Consider the following 18,033-nt stretch of genomic DNA (forward strand, 5'->3'; position numbering starts at 1 on the left):
GTTGAATAGAATACATACCAGCAATGCTTGTGTATGTATTGCAGGAGGAACCATATCCGCTGTCACAACGGTGATCAGTGTGAATAAGCACAAAGTGCAATAATACACAGAAGGGGAATGAAAGCACTGAGTGGCTGTCTCCTTGGTTACAATGATGATGCACAACATGTGGTGCCTCCAAGTGTCATGTCACGTGACTCTTTGAGGGCAGTGCTGTACTGCTTTTGATCATGATCATGTGGTACGGTTTGGGTTGTGTGTGTGTGTGTGTGTGTGTGTATGTGTGTGCTTTGTGCGTGTGTGTGTGTCCTGTTTTTACTGTCCACTGTGCTAATCAGTCGAACCCAGTATCTCTGTACAACGTGTTCCCATCGTCCCTGGCGACACCTACCAGTTCGTGATCCGTGCTCGCATTGGAGATTTGACCTCAGGGAATAGTGCTCCCATCACTGTTCCAGCAGGTACTGATACAATCCATTTTTTGCGGAGGATGAATGTTTCCATTTGTGTGCATGTCACGTGTTTAGTGGTCAGAAATTTCTTGTCTCATTCTGTCACTGATGCGATCAACATCTATTGGTAGAACAGCTCATAAAGTTTAAGCCGTGGCTTGTACACATGTTTCATAGAATGTCACAGGCTTCTATATATGAGACATGCTTGCAACCAGTACATGTATTGGTGTTCGCTTCTGTACGCTCTTTATGAGTGATGTTGACAGAACTTTCTCTTGCTTTGGCCTGTGTTTTCTAGAGGACACTCCAGCCACGACTCCAGGACCAACTGATGCTGTGACAACAACCGCACCTGACATTCCTGCGCCGTGTGAGTTACATCACTGGCCATATTCATGTTGATTCTGACTACTAGTATTAACACTTTGACGGCCATTCATCATACAGACGGTGTACGAGGACCTCGACCTTGTTCAAACCTATTCATTTATGAGTAGGGTTACCTAGAATGTGAAACGGTTGTGTTGAGTATCCTGTGTTTGTGTTTCTTTTGCAGCCTGGCCTGCTGAGGCGTTCACCGCAGCAGCTAGCTATGCTGATCTCCGGTTCCCAGGCTCGTTGACCCCATTGCTGCAGTATGATGTGTTTATCCAGAGACCTGGGGAGCCATCGTTCTCGTTCCTGGCTACATATGAAGGTGTGCATTTAATTGATATTGCTTAGGGGCGATCTCAGCATTCCAGAGTCTGAGTCGTGTTCTTTTAAACCCCCTCCCTGCTGCAGTTGAAGTTTTCTGACGGCATTCCAATCAAACAGGTCCCAACGTCCGAACATGATTTCTCTGGGGGAGGGGGAGGAGGGGTACAGAATTTTGAGATGACCCTTACTTCGATTGAAGTAAAGATGAGATTCTGGTTATTGGGCTGGTCAAACGATAAGGAACGAACTCAGCTCATGTCTGGATGCGTATGCATCTCTCTTCAATAGTGAATAGCATAAATATGGTTGCATTGGATGGAGTGGCAGACCAGTACGTGTGATGTCTCTTTGAACAAAACACCCATGGCTTAATCGCATACCTCTATGGGGCCACGCTTTGAGTTCATTGTACGATACTGAGCATGTTACCTGGATATTGATAAATCTTGGATGACGAAGTACTGGCATTGAGCACTTCTCTGAAGGTGGATGACACATGGGTTAGTAAGTCATGGGATCAGAAAGTGAAACAGCCACACATTCTTGTTCAATTTCCGTGTTGTGCTCTCTTTGTGCAATTACTCAGCCACGAACACCATCAGTGTCCAGCGTGTACCCCTTAGTCCTGGTCAGACCTACCGATTTGTCTTCCGAGCTCGCCTGGGCCCTACAACATCTGAGAACAGCATACCCATCATCGTAGTAACCGGTATGACTAGTGTACTGAAACATTCAATATCACAAGAACATGTATCTTCACTGTGTGATCTAGCTTTTCCTCATCCGATTGTAGTTGATGTTACTTGCTACTTACGGAAACTACCTACCACCAGTACACCTGCTCTTCTGGTACTGGTGACCTCCGATCTGAATGTACTGAAGTAGATAGACAAGCTAATGGTATTTGTACTCTTATTTTGACGTCTGGCTCATCACATTGACCTACATGTACACTGTACTCGATTATTTACCTGTTGGAGGTCAGCCGCTCGTGTGCACCTCGTCTAATTCATTCGCACACTGCTGTTGTGTGTTTCCGTGTGATTAGGACCTGGCACAGATCCAGTCCCAGACACTTCACCTACAACCAGTCCGGGTTTGGCTGCACCAGGTATGCACTGTCTTAGAAAATCAAAGTATTGTACTGCGTGATTCGTTTCAGTTCAATGTTGAGTGCACTGTACTTTCAAGTGCATGTATGATAGATAACTTATCTGTCCATATGTTCATTGTTGAAATTAGTCATTTCAGGTTGAATTTTGCAAGACTCTTTGTTTGATAAAACAGAGAGATGTTGAGCTGCTTTTGTTGCATTTGCTGTTCCTCAGTATAGAGAATATGCTGTACACTATAGACAGCATACTACCAGTCACATGTTTGATGGGTTTCGTGGTGGAAAACTCCAGAGCATTCGTTTCTTCTTGCCATTCGTTAGGTCGTGTATGAATGGTCTGTTTACAGGCCATTTTCTTACAATATTTAAATAATGGGTGTGTTTTAGAGAAAGTCCGTCCTGCCTTTTTGTCTCTTTCTAGATGGCTGTTATTTCTCGTTGTTGTGTTGTGCTACACAGTGTGGCCGGAACCATCTTTCAGTGTATCGTCAACCTACGTGGATTTTAACCTACCAGCCAGCAACCAGCCCTCTGCACGATATGAATTGTTCATCCAGCGTCCTGGAGAGCAGTCATTTGCATTCTTTGGGTCTTATGATGGTAAGTATCCGGCATGCAGTGTAGTCTTAGCGCCAGGCATTGCTCTCATTCGGCTCAATATCTGCATGGTTAGAAGTACGGTATGATTCTTTCGATGTCATGTCACTTCTTGAATTGACTACTGTTTGTGATATCTGCTTTGCTCTTTCAGCCTCTCCAAGTGTCACAGTGCAGAGAGTGACTCCGTTGCAGCCTGGTCAGACATATCAGTTCACTATACGATCAGTTGTGAATGGTGTACCATCACCAATCAGTGATCCGATCACTGTCACCACCAGTAAGTTGAACATTATTGCAATACTGTTTAGAAGTCCATGATTGTTTACTTGCAATATCCTATGCACCTTTGTACTGCTGAGTTCATGTTGTGCCGCATTCATTGTTACCAGCGTGCCCTGTTCCTGTTGCCTCCTGGCTGTGTGTGTGATTGGTTGCATTGTGTTTTTTTGCATGCTTCTGATATTCCAGGCACTGGACTCGAGCCCACTACTGCACCCCCTACGGATCTTGCACCTGGTACGGATATGTGCAAACAGTGTCGCTGGGTTCTTGATCTCTGTTGCGTGTTGGAACAACTCCTTTATCGATATCTTAGCTTCTGGAACTGTGTGTGTTAGCTATCTCATCTGAGCTGGTGATTAGTATTATTATAGAGGTTTTGCAAATGATAACATTATTATAACATAACATTAGCGTAATGGCATTGAGGGGCAACCCAGCACTAGTTTGTATTGAGTGGCAACCAAGTACTTGTAGTGCCACAGACTTCACAGTTTTGCCACTCCATACGAAAACATCTCAAATGATGACGTTATAGCTGCTCCATATGCTACATCATGTGGGTATGATCATTGTGGTGTTGTGCAGTGTGGCCTCAACCAGCCTTCTCGGTGTCGACCACTTACGCGGACTTGAATCTGCCGGCAGTGAACACCCCTGCGTCACAGATTGAAGTGTTCATCCAACGTCCCGGAGAGCAGTTCACATTCTTAGCTTCCTATGACGGTAAGCACCCTAGACACATGGTATTGCTATGGAAATTGTGACATATCAGCATGGGATGCTCTCCTCTTTATCCAGACATGTGCCATGCTTATCTCCTACATGTACATCCTGTTCTTTCTCTCCTGTCATACAGCCTCTCCAAGTGGCACAGTGCAGAGAGTGACTCCGCTGCAACCTGGTCGGACTTATCAGTTCACTATGCGATCAGTTGTGAATGGTGTACCATCACCAATCAGTGATCCGATCACTGTCACTACCACCGGTAAGTCGTATCATTTCATCTAGGGCTGCACATCGCTTGGCCCGTACTTGATGCATGCGACCATATTTCATTGAGTAGCACTGTACACCTTGCACTGTACTTGCTGTGCAAATCTTCCTTGCCGCTTTTCAGTCAAATGACAAGGAAATCGATCATGGTTTACAGCACTAGAGCAGGTGTACCAAAGCCCACAATACTATTGTATCTGAATGCACTGAACAGTGCACATGCCTTATCTTGCTGCGAGCGTGTGACACAACTACCACGGCATTCATTCACATGCCAATATTCAAACGCAGCCATGCATTGAGTCACACTTTGTTGTTAGGGTATGTATGCTGATTTTGTCGTCCTCCGACAAAGACAAGTCTCTGATCTTCTTGTTACCAATACAGATGATGGAGCAGAGCCTACTACTCCTTCTCCAGGCTTGCCTGCTCCAGGTATGTATGTTACTATAATATGCGTGCCCCTCACCACTACTAGTATTATATGCGTCTTAATTGTGTCTGCTGGATGGAAAAAGAAGAATCTGTGCAAAATATGTAGTACTAAGGTCTTACCGGTACAAGAAAGTCAAAGGCTATGCGAATTATATCTCGAGAGCTATCAATGCACGTGCATACCCTAGTTTTAGATTGGTACAGTGGAATGCAATCTGACAGATCGTGGGAAACATTTGCGATGCAGATTGCTGGATCGCTGGAAAAAGCATGCAATGGCCAACTTGCACAGCACAGATACAGAGGTATCACCAAGGTAGCCGACACATCCAGTACATGCAAATCATGCATGTTTAGTTAGCATAAAGCAAAGACTAGATACATCTACCAGTATGTGGAAGGCAGTGTACATGCAAGCAAGACTTTTGAGTTCGTAAGTGCTTGCTGATGTCGCTTAGTGTCAATTCCATTTCTTAGTTGATGCTTGATTTTTCTCTTCTTGTCCTTTGCAGTATGGCCGCGCCCAGCCTTTAGTGTATCATCAACGTATGTAGATTTGAACTTGCCAGCTGCCAGTCAGCCATCCACACGATATGTGATCTATGTTCAACGACCAGGGGAGCAATCGTTCACATTCTTTGGATCTTATCCAGGTAAGCCTGAACATAGTTCATCCCCAGACGCGCATTCTATCCGCATCTGATGGTACTGAAGCCTATCGCCTTTGTTTGCGATCTAATATCTAGTAAACATAGACCGTAGACTGGAGGGGCGTGGGCGGAAGAGCTAGTATTCATAAAATACACTGTGCAAGTACATGTATGTAAATATTGGAACAGTACCATAGTGTGCCACTTGAATATTTTACTGAGTGGATTGCGAGTTTTAGATCTGCCACCGCTTCTTAGAAACTGTCTTTGGATGTGTTATATTACTTCTCCTCTCGCCTGTTGTTATTTGCAGCATCTCCGAGCATCAGTGTTCAGAGAGTTCCAATGTCTCCAGGTCAGACATATCAGTTTGTTATTCGCTCAGTTGTCAATGGAGTCAACTCACCTCAGAGCGTGCCCATTTCTGTCACTGCCAGTAAGTATATAGATATATTGCTCATTGTACAGTTGCGCTCACTGAAATCCGACCTAAAGTGCAAAACTGACGCCCTGGACCAGTCCGGATTACATCACTGTACTGGTACATGTGTACGTCCAGCCGCATGCGTACCACTTCCATGGTGTCAAGGGCCGTGCAAGTTGAGGGTGAGAAGTATGCGCTCTGGGTCGGATTTCACCGAGCACAACTGTACTTTTGTGTGTGTATGTATGTGTGTGTGTGTGTGTGTGTGTGCGCGTGCGTGCGCGCGCGTGCGCGCGCGCGTGTGTGTGTGTGTGTGTGTGTGTGTGTGTGTGTGTGTGTGTGTGCGCGCGCGCGTCTCTCTCCTAATCGAATTTAGCGTTTTAATTATGTTAGAGAAAGATGGTCAGATTCTTCTCACAGTCTTCTTCCCCATGTTCCTGTATTAAATCTCGTTCAATTGTATATCGCGCACAATCTGTTTATCTTTAATATGGTGTCTATCTCTTTTCTGTTCTCTTATGTAGGAGATACTACTGAACCAGCTACACAATCTCCCGGAGGTACTGCAGCACCAGGTTGGTCACAGGAATAAATACTGATAAATACTGTGTTGCCGGTTTTATGACCGTTTCTTCTTCTTCTTTTTTTTTTGTAAACAAGCATTTCGGAGATAGCAACTTTATTGTCGCAAACCAAGAGGACAAACTATGCGGTAACCATTATTTATTATGATTACAATAACGTACATGAGAGGGATGTGAAATGTACATGAGAGGGATGTGAAACGTACGTGAGAGGGATGTGAAATGTACATGTAAAAGGAAACAAATGTTCAGAACAGTTTTCTCGTTACGATCATGACCCCTTGCCGGAGATAATGTTTTCGCGCTAGGACCGTGTGTGTCCTTTGTGTAAATATGTTCTATCTGTCATTCAGAATAATATTATATAAAAATAAAATGTATTGGCTGGTTTCTTTATTTCCTGCTCAGTGTGGCCTGAACCATCGTTCAGCGTATCGTCAACCTACGTGGATTTGAACCTACCAGCCAGCAACCAGCCTTCTGCACGATATGAATTGTTCATCCAGCGTCCTGGAGAGCAGTCGTTTGCATTCTTCGGTTCTTATGATGGTAAGTGTCAGACATGCAGCATTGCTATGAGTAGCGTGACATGTGAGAACGAGATGTCCTCTTTCATAAACGAATCTGTTCTGCACTGATCTCAAGTATCCTATGTTTTCTGCTCTTTTCCTATTGTGCAGCGTCTCCAAGTGTCACAATGCAGAGAGTGACTCCGTTGCAGCCTGGGCAGACATATCAGTTCACTATACGATCAGTTGTGAATGGTGTACCATCACCTAATAGTGCTCCAATCACTGTCACTACCAGTAAGTATTTGGTCAACAATTGTAGTTGTAGACTTGAAGTGCAGTCATACTGCATCCTCTTACTACATGCTGTACATATCCTGTTATGTAAGTATTGACAGCAGCTTTCACTGTGCATTCTGCATTCACAGGTGGTGGAACTGAACCCTCAACCTCATCCCCAGAGCTGCCTGCTCCAGGTATGTTCTCTTACATGTAGATCGAGTCTTTGCTTACAATAGGGTCATTTGCCATGGCCAAGTGCTGGTAGCTCAAACTCCAGCTTATGGACATTCTTTCTTGCCTGGTTGTCTAAAGATAGAGTAATCAGAGCAATGCATGTGTGCTTGTATCGGAAGAGTGTACAGCCGTACTCTATTCGTAGCCAGCACATTCACTGCATTCATGTCGATACCAAATGTTATACCAGTGCTGCACTTTGCATGCACAGATTTGTAGAGTTTCTCCTTTTCTTAAAGTATAGTATTGGATTGTAATGAGACGGCCATCAGACTTCACCTCGATATCGAGATGTGAGCTAGAACTACGGGTGAAGAGCAGCACTTGACACTCCACAGCTTTAGTGTTTCCGCTGAATGTTTATATTTCGGAATTAAATTCTGAACCAAAATGTGGAAGCTGAATCAGAATGTTCCTACAAGTGAAACGGGGACTGGACTGAAATTTCTGGAGCGCTACTTTACAAACTGAGATAAACTAAAGGATTGACAAGAGACATAAGGCGGTGATTTTAGGTACGACGAAAGAACCAAGGACTGCAGAAACAAGGAGATCAACAAGTAACGTTAATGCAGAAAATGGGCGGAAGTAAAGGGTGATGGAACGATAGATTTAGATTGTGGAGGATATGCATCTTGAACTCATGAACTCATGCAGTTTGTGACTCTCAATTTGTCTTCCAGTACCACCAGGTACAAGCGGAAAGTTTCGGGTATTATATACTAGTATATGCTCCGTACATGTATATGTCTTATGGCATTTCTCTTTGTGGTGTTCTCTTGTAATTTCTTGTCACATTCTGTATAGTGTGGCCACAACCAGCCTTTAGTGTATCGTCAACGTATGTAGATTTGAACTTGCCAGCTGCCAGTCAGCCATCCTCCACAAGATACGTGATCTATGTTCAACGACCAGGGGAGCAATCGTTTACGTTCTTTGGAACCTTTCCAGGTATGCATGCCAGTTCTTTGCTTGAGGCTTGTAAAGTGTGAGTTGTTTGCCATGTTGACTTCCGTATTTTGCGGTACATGTCTGACATTTTTTTCAGTCTTATGTTTTTTTCTCGGCATTGAGGCAGTTTGCAGTGTTTAAAAAAAATGGTGTGTTGTTTCATTTGGAGTCTGCTGTTGTGTTTGTTAATTGCAGCATCTCCGAGTATCAGTGTGCAGAGAGTTCCAATGTCTCCAGGTCAGACGTATCAGTTTGTTATTCGCTCAGTTGTCAATGGAGTCAACTCACCTCAGAGCGTGCCCATCTCTGTTACTGCCGGTAAGTATTTGCTGTTAAAGCTGGAAATTCTCTGGTCACTTGTATTTGCATTATCTCAGCTATACCTTCCAGCATGTGCTGCTTATTCCCAAGGTTTGCTACATGTAGCACGTCTGGCGAATCCAGGGTCCCGTGGCCCTTAGAACGTATGCTTGTGGGCGTTGTTTGCATATGCCAAGTGACCAAGTGATCACGGGTGAGCGGCAGGTGTGTACACATAGTGACTCCTCTATCATAATCGAATGTAGCACGTGATCAAGTCATCATGAGTGAGGCAGCATATGTTTGGCTGCTTAGTTGTTTGCAAGTACCACATGGACCGCATGGCCTAATGATCATGAGTGAATGACTACTACTGACTACCCTTCGCCACGTCTTGGCGATGGGCCCTCAAAGTTATGGCCCATGCATGCATGTCCTCTCGTTTTCTGCATGTCTCTGCCTTGAATTCCTGTGACTTGTTTCCTTCTGCACTTGTTGATCTCCTACCTGATGCCTTTCTCTTCTAACATCTCAATGTTTCATCATAGGAGATGGCACAGAACCAGCTACTCAATCACCTGGTGACGGTGCTCCAGGTAAGTCATAGAATTAATGCTGTCAGTCCGTTTGGTTTGCTCCACATGTACTCTCTTTTAGACCTGTTGTTGTGTTACTTGTCCTTGTCCTCTGAACACTGCTTTAGTTGTGTGAACCCATCAATATGATTGTACTGTACACACGTCTTCTTCTTTGCCTTTTATGCAGTGTGGCCGGAACCATCGTTCAGTGTATCATCAACCTACGTGGATTTAAACCTACCAGCCAACAACCAGCCCTCTGCACAATATGAATTGTTCATCCAGCGTCCTGGAGAGCAGTCGTTTGCTTTCTTTGGTTCTTATGATGGTAAGTATCAAGCATGCAGTGTAGTCTTAGTACCATGCATTGCTCTTATTCAGAGCAGGGTCTCTCCAAGGTTGTAACTAGGGTATGATTCTTTCAATGTCATGTCACTTCTAGAATTGATTGCGGTTTGTTTGTGATATCTGCTTTGCTCTTTCAGCATCTCCAAGTATCACAGTGCAGAGAGTGACTCCGCTGCAGCCTGGTCAGACATATCAGTTCACTATACGATCAGTTGTGAATGGTGTACCATCACCAATCAGTGATCCGATCACTGTCACCACCAGTAAGTATTTTGGGATGGAGATCTTGTTGTCAGCAGAATGCTTACATGCTTCAACACCTGAGTAATGTGGTGCAGTTATTGGCAGCACTTTTCACTGTTCATTCCCTGTACTCTTTTTTGCTTGTACAATGTAGGTGGTGGAACTGAACCCTCGACATCATCTCCAGAATTGCCTGCACCAGGTAATTTGTCCTGATCAGTGTTGCCAAGCATGACACGCTTCTTGCCTGTATGGCTCGGCTTATCTGTTGAGCAAAATGTGTTTGCTCTTCCGACTTTGGGATAGGAAAATGCCATGTTTGCTCTGTTGTTTCAGGATGTATTTCCATTGTCCTTCCTATATCCACATAGGCACATACATGACTAGCTGGTTTACTTTTTCTTTTTTACGTATATCATACTGGTCACAGAATTGAGGAATGTCACGTGAATTTGTTTCAGCCAGCTATATACATATCCATGGTGCCTCAGAATAACCAAGACAGAGTAAAGGTGATATCCTTCGTGTTCCCCTGAGTGGAAATAACGTTGTGGTGCCAATGTTTTCCCCTGCGTGTTTGTTGTCTCATTGTAGTGTGGCCACAACCAGCCTTTAGTGTATCATCAACGTATGTGGATTTGAACTTGCCAGCTGCCAGTCAGCCATCCTCACGATATGTGATCTACGTTCAACGACCAGGGGAGCAATCGTTCACTTTCTTTGGATCTTATCCAGGTAAGCACTCAATTTGTTTGCACGTCGTATGTCTTATAGCAAGCTGTCTACCAAGCTGAACCCTGTAGAATGTGGATTTCTCTGTCAACCGATTCTGAAGTGTTGTGTTTTCTGTAGCACCAGAGTCTGTCTTTTCATAGTAATTTTTGCTTTCTGCTGTTGTGTTTGTTAATTGCAGCATCTCCAAGTATCAGTGTGCGGAGAGTTCCTATGTCTCCTGGTCAGACGTATCAGTTTGTTATTCGTTCAGTTGTCAATGGAGTCAACTCACCTCAGAGTGTACCCATTTCTGTTACTGCCAGTGAGTATTTTCCTGTCACACAGTTTCCTTCTGACATGCTCTGTACAGCACATCCTTGACCTTGACAGTATTGACCTTTCAATGATTACGCCTTTGGTTTGTGATTTTGGTTTGCCTACCTCTGCCCTCAATACGTCATGTTGATTCCGTGCCTTTCTTTAAAAGGAGTAGATAGTCAATCCAGACAAATGTATTTTCATACTGCTGGGAACAGAATTGTGACTTGGAGTTTCACGCTTAGGTGACAGTCCAACAACAATTAACACCATCTCTTTCCCTCAAACACATGACCATCTCTTTTGATGTATTTTCCACCATACAGGAGATACCACTGAACCAGCTACACAGTCTCCCGGCGATGGTGCACCAGGTAAGTCACTGGAGTGCTGTTGTTAGTCCTGTTCTGCTTTGCTGTCCTCTCTTATACACCTGCTTCTCCCTTTCTGATCTCATTCATTAGTATTGTGTGAATCACTTAGTAGGTGTGCGCAACTGTTTCTTTGTGCCTTTGTGCTACACAGTGTGGCCGGAACCATCGTTCAGTGTATCGTCAACCTACGTGGATTTGAACCTGCCAGCCAACAACCAGCCCTCTGCACGATATGAATTGTTCATCCAGCGTCCTGGAGAGCAGTCGTTTGCATTCTTTGGTTCTTATGATGGTAAGTGCCAGGCATGCAGCATTGCTATGGATAATGTGACATGTGAGAATGAAATGTCCTCTTATTTGTCCTAATCTGTTCTGCACTTGTCTCAACAATCCAGTGTTTTCTGCTGTACTCCTGTCATGCAGCCTCGCCAAGTATCACAGTGCAGAGAGTGATTCCGCTGCAGCCTGGTCAGACATATCAGTTCACTATACGATCAGTTGTGAATGGTGTACCATCACCAATCAGTGATCCGATCACTGTCACCACCAGTAAGTATATTGGAATGGAGATCTTGTTGTCAGCAGAATGCTTACATGCTTCAACACCTGAGTAATGTGGTGCAGTTATTGGCAGCACTTTTTACTGTTCATTTCCTTTGTTCTTTTTTGCTTGTACAATGTAGGTGGTGGAACTGAACCCTCGACATCATCTCCAGAATTGCCTGCACCAGGTAAATTTTGTCCTGATTATGTTTCCAAGCATGACACGCTTCTTGGCTGTATGGCTCGGCTTATCTGTTGAGCAAAACGTGTATGCTCTTCCGACCTTGGCATAGGAAAATACCATGTTTGCTCTGTTGTTTCACGATGTATTTCTAGTGTCCTTCCTGTATCCACCACACACATGACTAGCTGGTTTACTTTTGCTTTTGTTGGGTATGATCATGGTCACAGAATTGAGGAATGTCACGTGAGTTTGTTTCAGCATTATTTGTTGCCTCAGAATGATCAGGACATAGTAAAGGTGATATCCTTTGTTTTCTCTGAAGTGGAAATAACGGTGTGTTGTCAATGTCTCTCCCCCCCCCCCTCGTGTGTTTGTTGTCTCATTGTAGTGTGGCCACAACCAGCCTTTAGTGTATCATCAACGTATGTGGATTTGAACTTGCCAGCTGCCAGTCAGCCATCCTCACAATACGTGATCTATGTACAACGACCAGGGGAGCAATCGTTTACTTTCTTTGGATCTTATCCAGGTGAGCACTTTCATTCGTTTCCTATATTATCATCTATCTTATAGCAAACTGTCCACTAAGCTGAACCCTGTAGAATATGGACTTCCCTGCCAACCGATTCTGAAGTATTGTATTTTCTGCAGCCCCATGGTCTGTCTTTTCTTTGTATTTTTTGATTTCTGTTGTTATTTGCAGCATCTCCAAGTATCAGTGTGCAGAGAGTTCCTATGTCTCCTGGTCAGACATATCAGTTTGTTATTCGTTCAGTTGTCAATGGAGTCAACTCACCCCAGAGTGTACCCATCTCTGTTACTGCCAGTGAGTATTTTGTTGTCACACATTTTCTTTCTAACATGCTCTGTACAGAACATCCTGGACCTAGACAGTATTGACCTTTCAATGATTACACCTTTCAATTTGTGATTTTGGTTTGCCTACCTCTGCCCTCAATACGTCATGTTGATTCTGTGCCTTTTTCTTAAAGAGTAGATATTTAATCCAGACAAATGTATTTGCATACTGCTGGGAACAGAATTGTGACTTGGAGTTTCACGCTTAGGTGACAGTCCAACAACAATTAACACCATCTCTTTCCCTCAAACATATGACCATCTCTTTTGATGCATTTTCCACCATACAGGAGATACCACTGAACCAACTACACAGTCTCCTGGCGATGGTGCACCAGGTAAGTCACTGGAGTGCTGTTATCAGTCCTGTTCTGCTTTGCTGTCCTCTCTTATACACCTGCTTCTCCCTTTCTGATCTCATTCATTAGTATTGTGTGAATCACTTAGTAGGTGTGCGCAACTGTTTCTTTGTGCCTTTGTGCTACACAGTGTGGCCGGAACCATCGTTCAGTGTATCGTCAACCTACGTGGATTTGAACCTGCCAGCCAACAACCAGCCCTCTGCACGATATGAATTGTTCATCCAGCGTCCTGGAGAGCAGTCGTTTGCATTCTTTGGTTCTTACGATGGTAAGTGCAAGGCATGCAGCATTGCTATGAATAATGCGACATGTAGGAATGAAGTGTCCTCTTATTTGTCCAAATCTGTTCTGCACTTGTCTCAACAATCCAGTGTTTTCTGCTGTACTCCTGTCATGCAGCCTCGCCAAGTATCACAGTGCAGAGAGTGACTCCGCTGCAGCCTGGTCAGACATATCAGTTCACTATACGATCAGTTGTGAATGGTGTACCATCACCAAACAGTGCTCCAATCACTGTCACCACCAGTAAGTTACTTTAGCCAATTATTTGGTGCCGTTGAGAATTTGGAGTAAGTTATGCTCACATTGTATCCAGTCTGTATTGCGTGTAGTTGTTGAGAGTGGTTCTCATTATTCACTCCTGTGTTCACTCCTTTGTGCGCTGTTTGTTCAGGTGATGGAACTGAACCATCGACTTCATCTCCAGGTCTACCTGCGCCAGGTAAATTCACTGAAATTGAACCATGTTTGTGTAACCAAAATCAACACTATATTATACTGGTACTGTGTGTTTCGTAGGCCTTGTCTTCTTTAACGTTTTTGGAGTCTTCAGTACCAAGTATGTGCTGCTATCCTTGGATTTAAAAGAGAATGTAACTTGTTCCATGACAAGTCGGTCTCTCTAAACACGGGGAGTGGCTTTGCCTTACAGCTAGAGAAGAACTTAGGTAGCCGCATGTGTTGTTACAAGCAACACAGCAACACAGAGGCATAAAGCAATGTATATTTACCCAGCAGGTTCCCACAATTGTTTTGAGAAACACCGTCAGCTTAGGAGAGGTTTCGCTTGTGCCCGACCACCACCATGCCCCATTATACCAGGGTGACAGATGCAGCGCCTAACGGCAAAGATGAGGTGGTAAGTCTCACAACCGATGCCCAACATGGGGTGAACCTCTTTAGCTACATACAACTGGAAGAGATGGAAATTAGCTACGAAACGAATAGCTTTCCTCTCTGCATGTTGCTTGTAATGCTCTATCTTGCGTTATTGAGCACTTTTCATTTGGTGCATTCCTCCTCTTGTGTTGTACGTCAACAGTATTTGTTTCCTTTCCCTTTTCTGTGCAGTATGGCCACAACCAGCCTTTAGTGTATCATCAACGTATGTAGATTTGAACTTGCCAGCTGCCAGTCAGCCATCCACACAATACGTGATCTATGTTCAACGACCAGGGGAGCAATCGTTTACTTTCTTTGGATCTTATCCAGGTAAGCACTCAATTTTGTTGCACGTCACTTATTTCGTCACAAACTGTCTACCCTGCTTGAACCCTGTAGAATGTGGATTTCTCTACCAACTGTTTCGGAAACATTGTCTTGTTTGTAGCTTCAATGTCTGTGATAAGGGGCGAAACAATGGTTTCCAAACGAACCTTTTTTATCAAATTGAAAACGGAGCTTCTTTTCAAATGGAAACGAAGGTTATCGGAACCTTCAACTCCTTCATTTCACCCCTATCTGTGATGTCGTTCTATTTCAATTTTTCTGTTGTTATTTTCAGCATCTCCGAGTATCAGTGTGCAGAGAGTTCCTATGTCTCCAGGTCAGACGTATCAGTTTGTTATTCGCTCAGTTGTCAATGGAGTCAACTCACCCCAGAGTGTGCCCATCTCTGTTACTGCCAGTAAGTATTTTGCTGTTTCCTTCTGATATGCTCTGTGCAGAACATCCTTGACCTAGACAGTATGAACTTTTCAGTGAATACACGCGTTGGTTCGTGATTTCAGTGTGCTTACCTCTCTGCTCAATAGAAGTTGATTTTGTGCCCTTCATTAGGAAAGCGTAGACAATCAATCCAGACAAATGTACAGGCAGACCTCGCTTATCCGGTCCTCTTTTATCCGGATCCCTCGCCATCCGGAAGATAACCGTTGGTTACCGATATACAGCATATGCCATGCATACATACAGCGTGTGTGTTCGATTATCAGGTTCCCTCGCCTATCCGGATATATTGTGGAAAACGGCTGTGTGCGGTTAAGCGAGGCCTGACTATATCTAGTATTATCTACACATTGCTGGGAACAGAATCGAGGAAGTTATATATTGTAACGTGGAGTTTCACGCTTAGATGAACGTCCAACAACTATGAACACCATCTCTTTCCCTCAAAGGTATGACCATCTCTTTTGATGTATTTTCCACCATACAGGAGATACCACTGAACCAGCTACACCATCTCCCGGCGATGGTGCACCAGGTAAGTTACTGGAGTGCTGTTGTTAGTCCTGTTCTGCTTGTTGCTTACTGTCCTCTTTTCTTCACATGCTTCATTCGTTTTACCTTCTCCGCACGTCCTGTATTATTGTGTGAATCGTTTGGTAAGTCTGCGGAACGGTTTCTTGTGTTGTGGTACACAGTGTGGCCGGAACCATCGTTCAGTGTATCGTCAACCTATGTGGATTTGAACCTACCAGCCAGCAACCAGCCCTCTGCACGATATGAATTGTTCATCCAGCGTCCTGGAGAGCAGTCGTTTGCATTCTTTGGCTCTTATGATGGTAAGTGCCAGGCATGCAGCATTGGTATGAATAGTATGACACATGAGAATGAAATGTCCTCTTCTATAACCAAATCTGTTCAGCACTGATCTCAACTATCCTGTACTATGTTCTGCTCTTCTACTGTTTTTACAGCCTCTCAAAGTATCACAGTGCAGAGAGTGACTCCGTTGCAACCTGGTCAGACATATCAGTTCACTATACGATCAGTTGTGAATGGTGTACCATCACTAATCAGTGCTCCAATCACTGTCACCACCAGTAAGTTACTTTAGCCAATTAGTGGGTGCCGTTGAGAATTTGGAGTGTATTCATGTTGCGTCCTGTCTGTATTGCGTGTAGTTGTTGAGAGCGGCTCTCATTGTTCACTCCTGTGTTCACTCCTTGTGCACTGTTTGTTCAGGTGATGGAACTGAACCATCGACTTCATCTCCAGGTCTACCTGCGCCAGGTAAATTCACTGAAATTGAACCATGTTTGTGTAACCAAAATCAACACGATGTTATACTTGTACTGTGCGTTTAGTAGGCCTTTTGTTCTTGGAGTCTTTAGTACCAAGTATGTGCTACTACATGTATCCTTGGGTAGCAACATGTTTTGTTAGTCGACATACACATGTATGTTGTATGTAACAAATACAAGCAACACAGAGGCATAAAGCAATGTATATTTAACCAGCAGGTCCCCACAATTCTTTGGAGAAACACCATCAGCTTAGGAGAGGTTTCGCTTTTGCCCGACCACCACAATGCCCCATTATAGTACTTCCCAGAGCTTTGTCAACTATGTTTACCAAATCTCCTATCTTCTCTGCATACTCGTATTGGCTCAAGCTGCCCATGGAAATGAAGACAATATCCAATATTAGACAGTTCATAGACCATGTTAAATGTCATGCCACGTTGTAGGCTCGCTCGCCTCTTTTGCTAGCTTATCTCGCCGCTCTCCACCATGGTCAACATAGTGATACATTTCACCCCGCTGATGCATTATTTTCTTCCGATTATCATCTTCTTTCCTTCATTCTTTCTTCTTTTTTTTCTTCTCTTGCCATGGCTGGCTAACGCCCCCTCCTTTGCATTGGCTTCTGCCATTGGACGGTGAAATAATAATAAAATAATACCAGGGTGACAGATGCAGCGCCTAACGGCAAAGGTGAGGTGGTAAGTCTCACAACCGATGCCCAACATGGGGTGAACCTTTTTTAGCTACATACATCTGGAAGAGATGGAAATTAGCTACAAAACGAGTAGCTTTCCTCACTTCATGTTGTTTATGCTGGCTCTATCTTGCGTTATTGAGCACTTTTCATTTGGTGGATTACTCCTTTTGTGTAGTATGTCAACTGTATTTGTTTCCTTTTCCTTTTCTTTGCAGTGTGGCCGCAACCAGCCTTTAGTGTATCATCAACGTATGTAGATTTGAACTTGCCAGCTGCCAGTCAGCCATCCACACAATATGTGATATACGTTCAACGACCAGGGGAGCAATCGTTTACTTTCTTTGGATCTTATCCAGGTAAGCACTCAATTCTGTTGCACGTCACTTATTTCGTCGCAAACTGTCTACCCTGCTTGAACCCTGTAGAATGTGGATTTCTCTACCAACTGTTTCTGAAACATTGTCTTGTTTGTAGCCTCAATGTCTGTGATAAGGGGCGAAACCATGGTCTCAATTTTCCAAACGAACCTTCTTTATCAAATTGAAAACGGAGGTTCGTTTCAAATGGAAACGAAGGTTATCGGAACCTTCAACTCCTTCATTTCACCCCTATCTGTGATGTCGTTTTATTTCAATTTTTCTGTTGTTATTTGCAGCATCTCCGAGTATCAGTGTGCAGAGAGTTCCTATGTCTCCAGGTCAGACATATCAGTTTGTTATTCGCTCAGTTGTCAATGGAGTCAACTCACCCCAGAGTGTACCCATCTCTGTTACTGCCAGTGAGTATTTCACACATTTTCCTTCTGAAATGCTCTGTACAGAACATCCTTGACCTAGACAGTATTAACTTTTCGGTGAATACACGCGTTGGTGCGTGATTTCAGTATGCTTACCTCTCTGATTTTGTGCCTTTCATTAGGAAAGCGTAGATAATTAATCCAGACAAATTTATCTACACATTGCTGGGAACAGAATCGAGGAAGTTATATTATGTTGTGACTTGGAGTTTCACGCTTAGATGCCCGTCTAACAACGATGAACACCATCTCTTTCCC

The 18,033-nt window shown here is 43.9% G+C and overlaps 1 protein-coding gene across 8 annotated transcripts in view; it reads left to right on the plus strand.

The window, feature by feature from the left end:
• LOC135809090 (mucin-17-like) overlaps nucleotides 1-18,033 on the plus strand; it is a 58,281-nt gene that overhangs the window by 20,092 nt on the left and 20,156 nt on the right. For 2 of the 8 annotated variants that reach the window (XM_065322352.1, XM_065322358.1), the window contains exons 13-55: nucleotides 339-461; nucleotides 754-825; nucleotides 1,012-1,152; nucleotides 1,741-1,863; nucleotides 2,203-2,265; nucleotides 2,728-2,868; nucleotides 3,020-3,145; nucleotides 3,337-3,384; nucleotides 3,736-3,873; nucleotides 4,007-4,135; nucleotides 4,531-4,578; nucleotides 5,091-5,231; nucleotides 5,542-5,664; nucleotides 6,177-6,227; nucleotides 6,645-6,785; nucleotides 6,917-7,042; nucleotides 7,174-7,221; nucleotides 8,069-8,212; nucleotides 8,408-8,530; nucleotides 9,061-9,108; nucleotides 9,278-9,418; nucleotides 9,576-9,701; nucleotides 9,836-9,883; nucleotides 10,276-10,416; nucleotides 10,595-10,717; nucleotides 11,040-11,087; nucleotides 11,239-11,379; nucleotides 11,511-11,636; nucleotides 11,771-11,818; nucleotides 12,203-12,343; nucleotides 12,518-12,640; nucleotides 12,963-13,010; nucleotides 13,162-13,302; nucleotides 13,434-13,559; nucleotides 13,708-13,755; nucleotides 14,385-14,525; nucleotides 14,818-14,940; nucleotides 15,469-15,516; nucleotides 15,677-15,817; nucleotides 15,953-16,078; nucleotides 16,221-16,268; nucleotides 17,195-17,335; nucleotides 17,635-17,757. In XM_065322352.1, the coding sequence (XP_065178424.1) occupies nucleotides 339-461; nucleotides 754-825; nucleotides 1,012-1,152; nucleotides 1,741-1,863; nucleotides 2,203-2,265; nucleotides 2,728-2,868; nucleotides 3,020-3,145; nucleotides 3,337-3,384; nucleotides 3,736-3,873; nucleotides 4,007-4,135; nucleotides 4,531-4,578; nucleotides 5,091-5,231; nucleotides 5,542-5,664; nucleotides 6,177-6,227; nucleotides 6,645-6,785; nucleotides 6,917-7,042; nucleotides 7,174-7,221; nucleotides 8,069-8,212; nucleotides 8,408-8,530; nucleotides 9,061-9,108; nucleotides 9,278-9,418; nucleotides 9,576-9,701; nucleotides 9,836-9,883; nucleotides 10,276-10,416; nucleotides 10,595-10,717; nucleotides 11,040-11,087; nucleotides 11,239-11,379; nucleotides 11,511-11,636; nucleotides 11,771-11,818; nucleotides 12,203-12,343; nucleotides 12,518-12,640; nucleotides 12,963-13,010; nucleotides 13,162-13,302; nucleotides 13,434-13,559; nucleotides 13,708-13,755; nucleotides 14,385-14,525; nucleotides 14,818-14,940; nucleotides 15,469-15,516; nucleotides 15,677-15,817; nucleotides 15,953-16,078; nucleotides 16,221-16,268; nucleotides 17,195-17,335; nucleotides 17,635-17,757 (4,557 nt within the window). The remainder of the gene's footprint in view (nucleotides 1-338; nucleotides 462-753; nucleotides 826-1,011; nucleotides 1,153-1,740; nucleotides 1,864-2,202; nucleotides 2,266-2,727; nucleotides 2,869-3,019; nucleotides 3,146-3,336; nucleotides 3,385-3,735; nucleotides 3,874-4,006; nucleotides 4,136-4,530; nucleotides 4,579-5,090; nucleotides 5,232-5,541; nucleotides 5,665-6,176; nucleotides 6,228-6,644; nucleotides 6,786-6,916; nucleotides 7,043-7,173; nucleotides 7,222-8,068; nucleotides 8,213-8,407; nucleotides 8,531-9,060; nucleotides 9,109-9,277; nucleotides 9,419-9,575; nucleotides 9,702-9,835; nucleotides 9,884-10,275; nucleotides 10,417-10,594; nucleotides 10,718-11,039; nucleotides 11,088-11,238; nucleotides 11,380-11,510; nucleotides 11,637-11,770; nucleotides 11,819-12,202; nucleotides 12,344-12,517; nucleotides 12,641-12,962; nucleotides 13,011-13,161; nucleotides 13,303-13,433; nucleotides 13,560-13,707; nucleotides 13,756-14,384; nucleotides 14,526-14,817; nucleotides 14,941-15,468; nucleotides 15,517-15,676; nucleotides 15,818-15,952; nucleotides 16,079-16,220; nucleotides 16,269-17,194; nucleotides 17,336-17,634; nucleotides 17,758-18,033) is intronic. The other 6 variants (XM_065322355.1, XM_065322357.1, XM_065322354.1 and 3 more) reach the window with 6 other exon arrangements.

This window comes from Sycon ciliatum, chromosome 2 (assembly GCF_964019385.1).
Source record: "Sycon ciliatum chromosome 2, ocSycCili1.1, whole genome shotgun sequence".
NCBI lineage: Eukaryota > Metazoa > Porifera > Calcarea > Leucosolenida > Sycettidae > Sycon > Sycon ciliatum.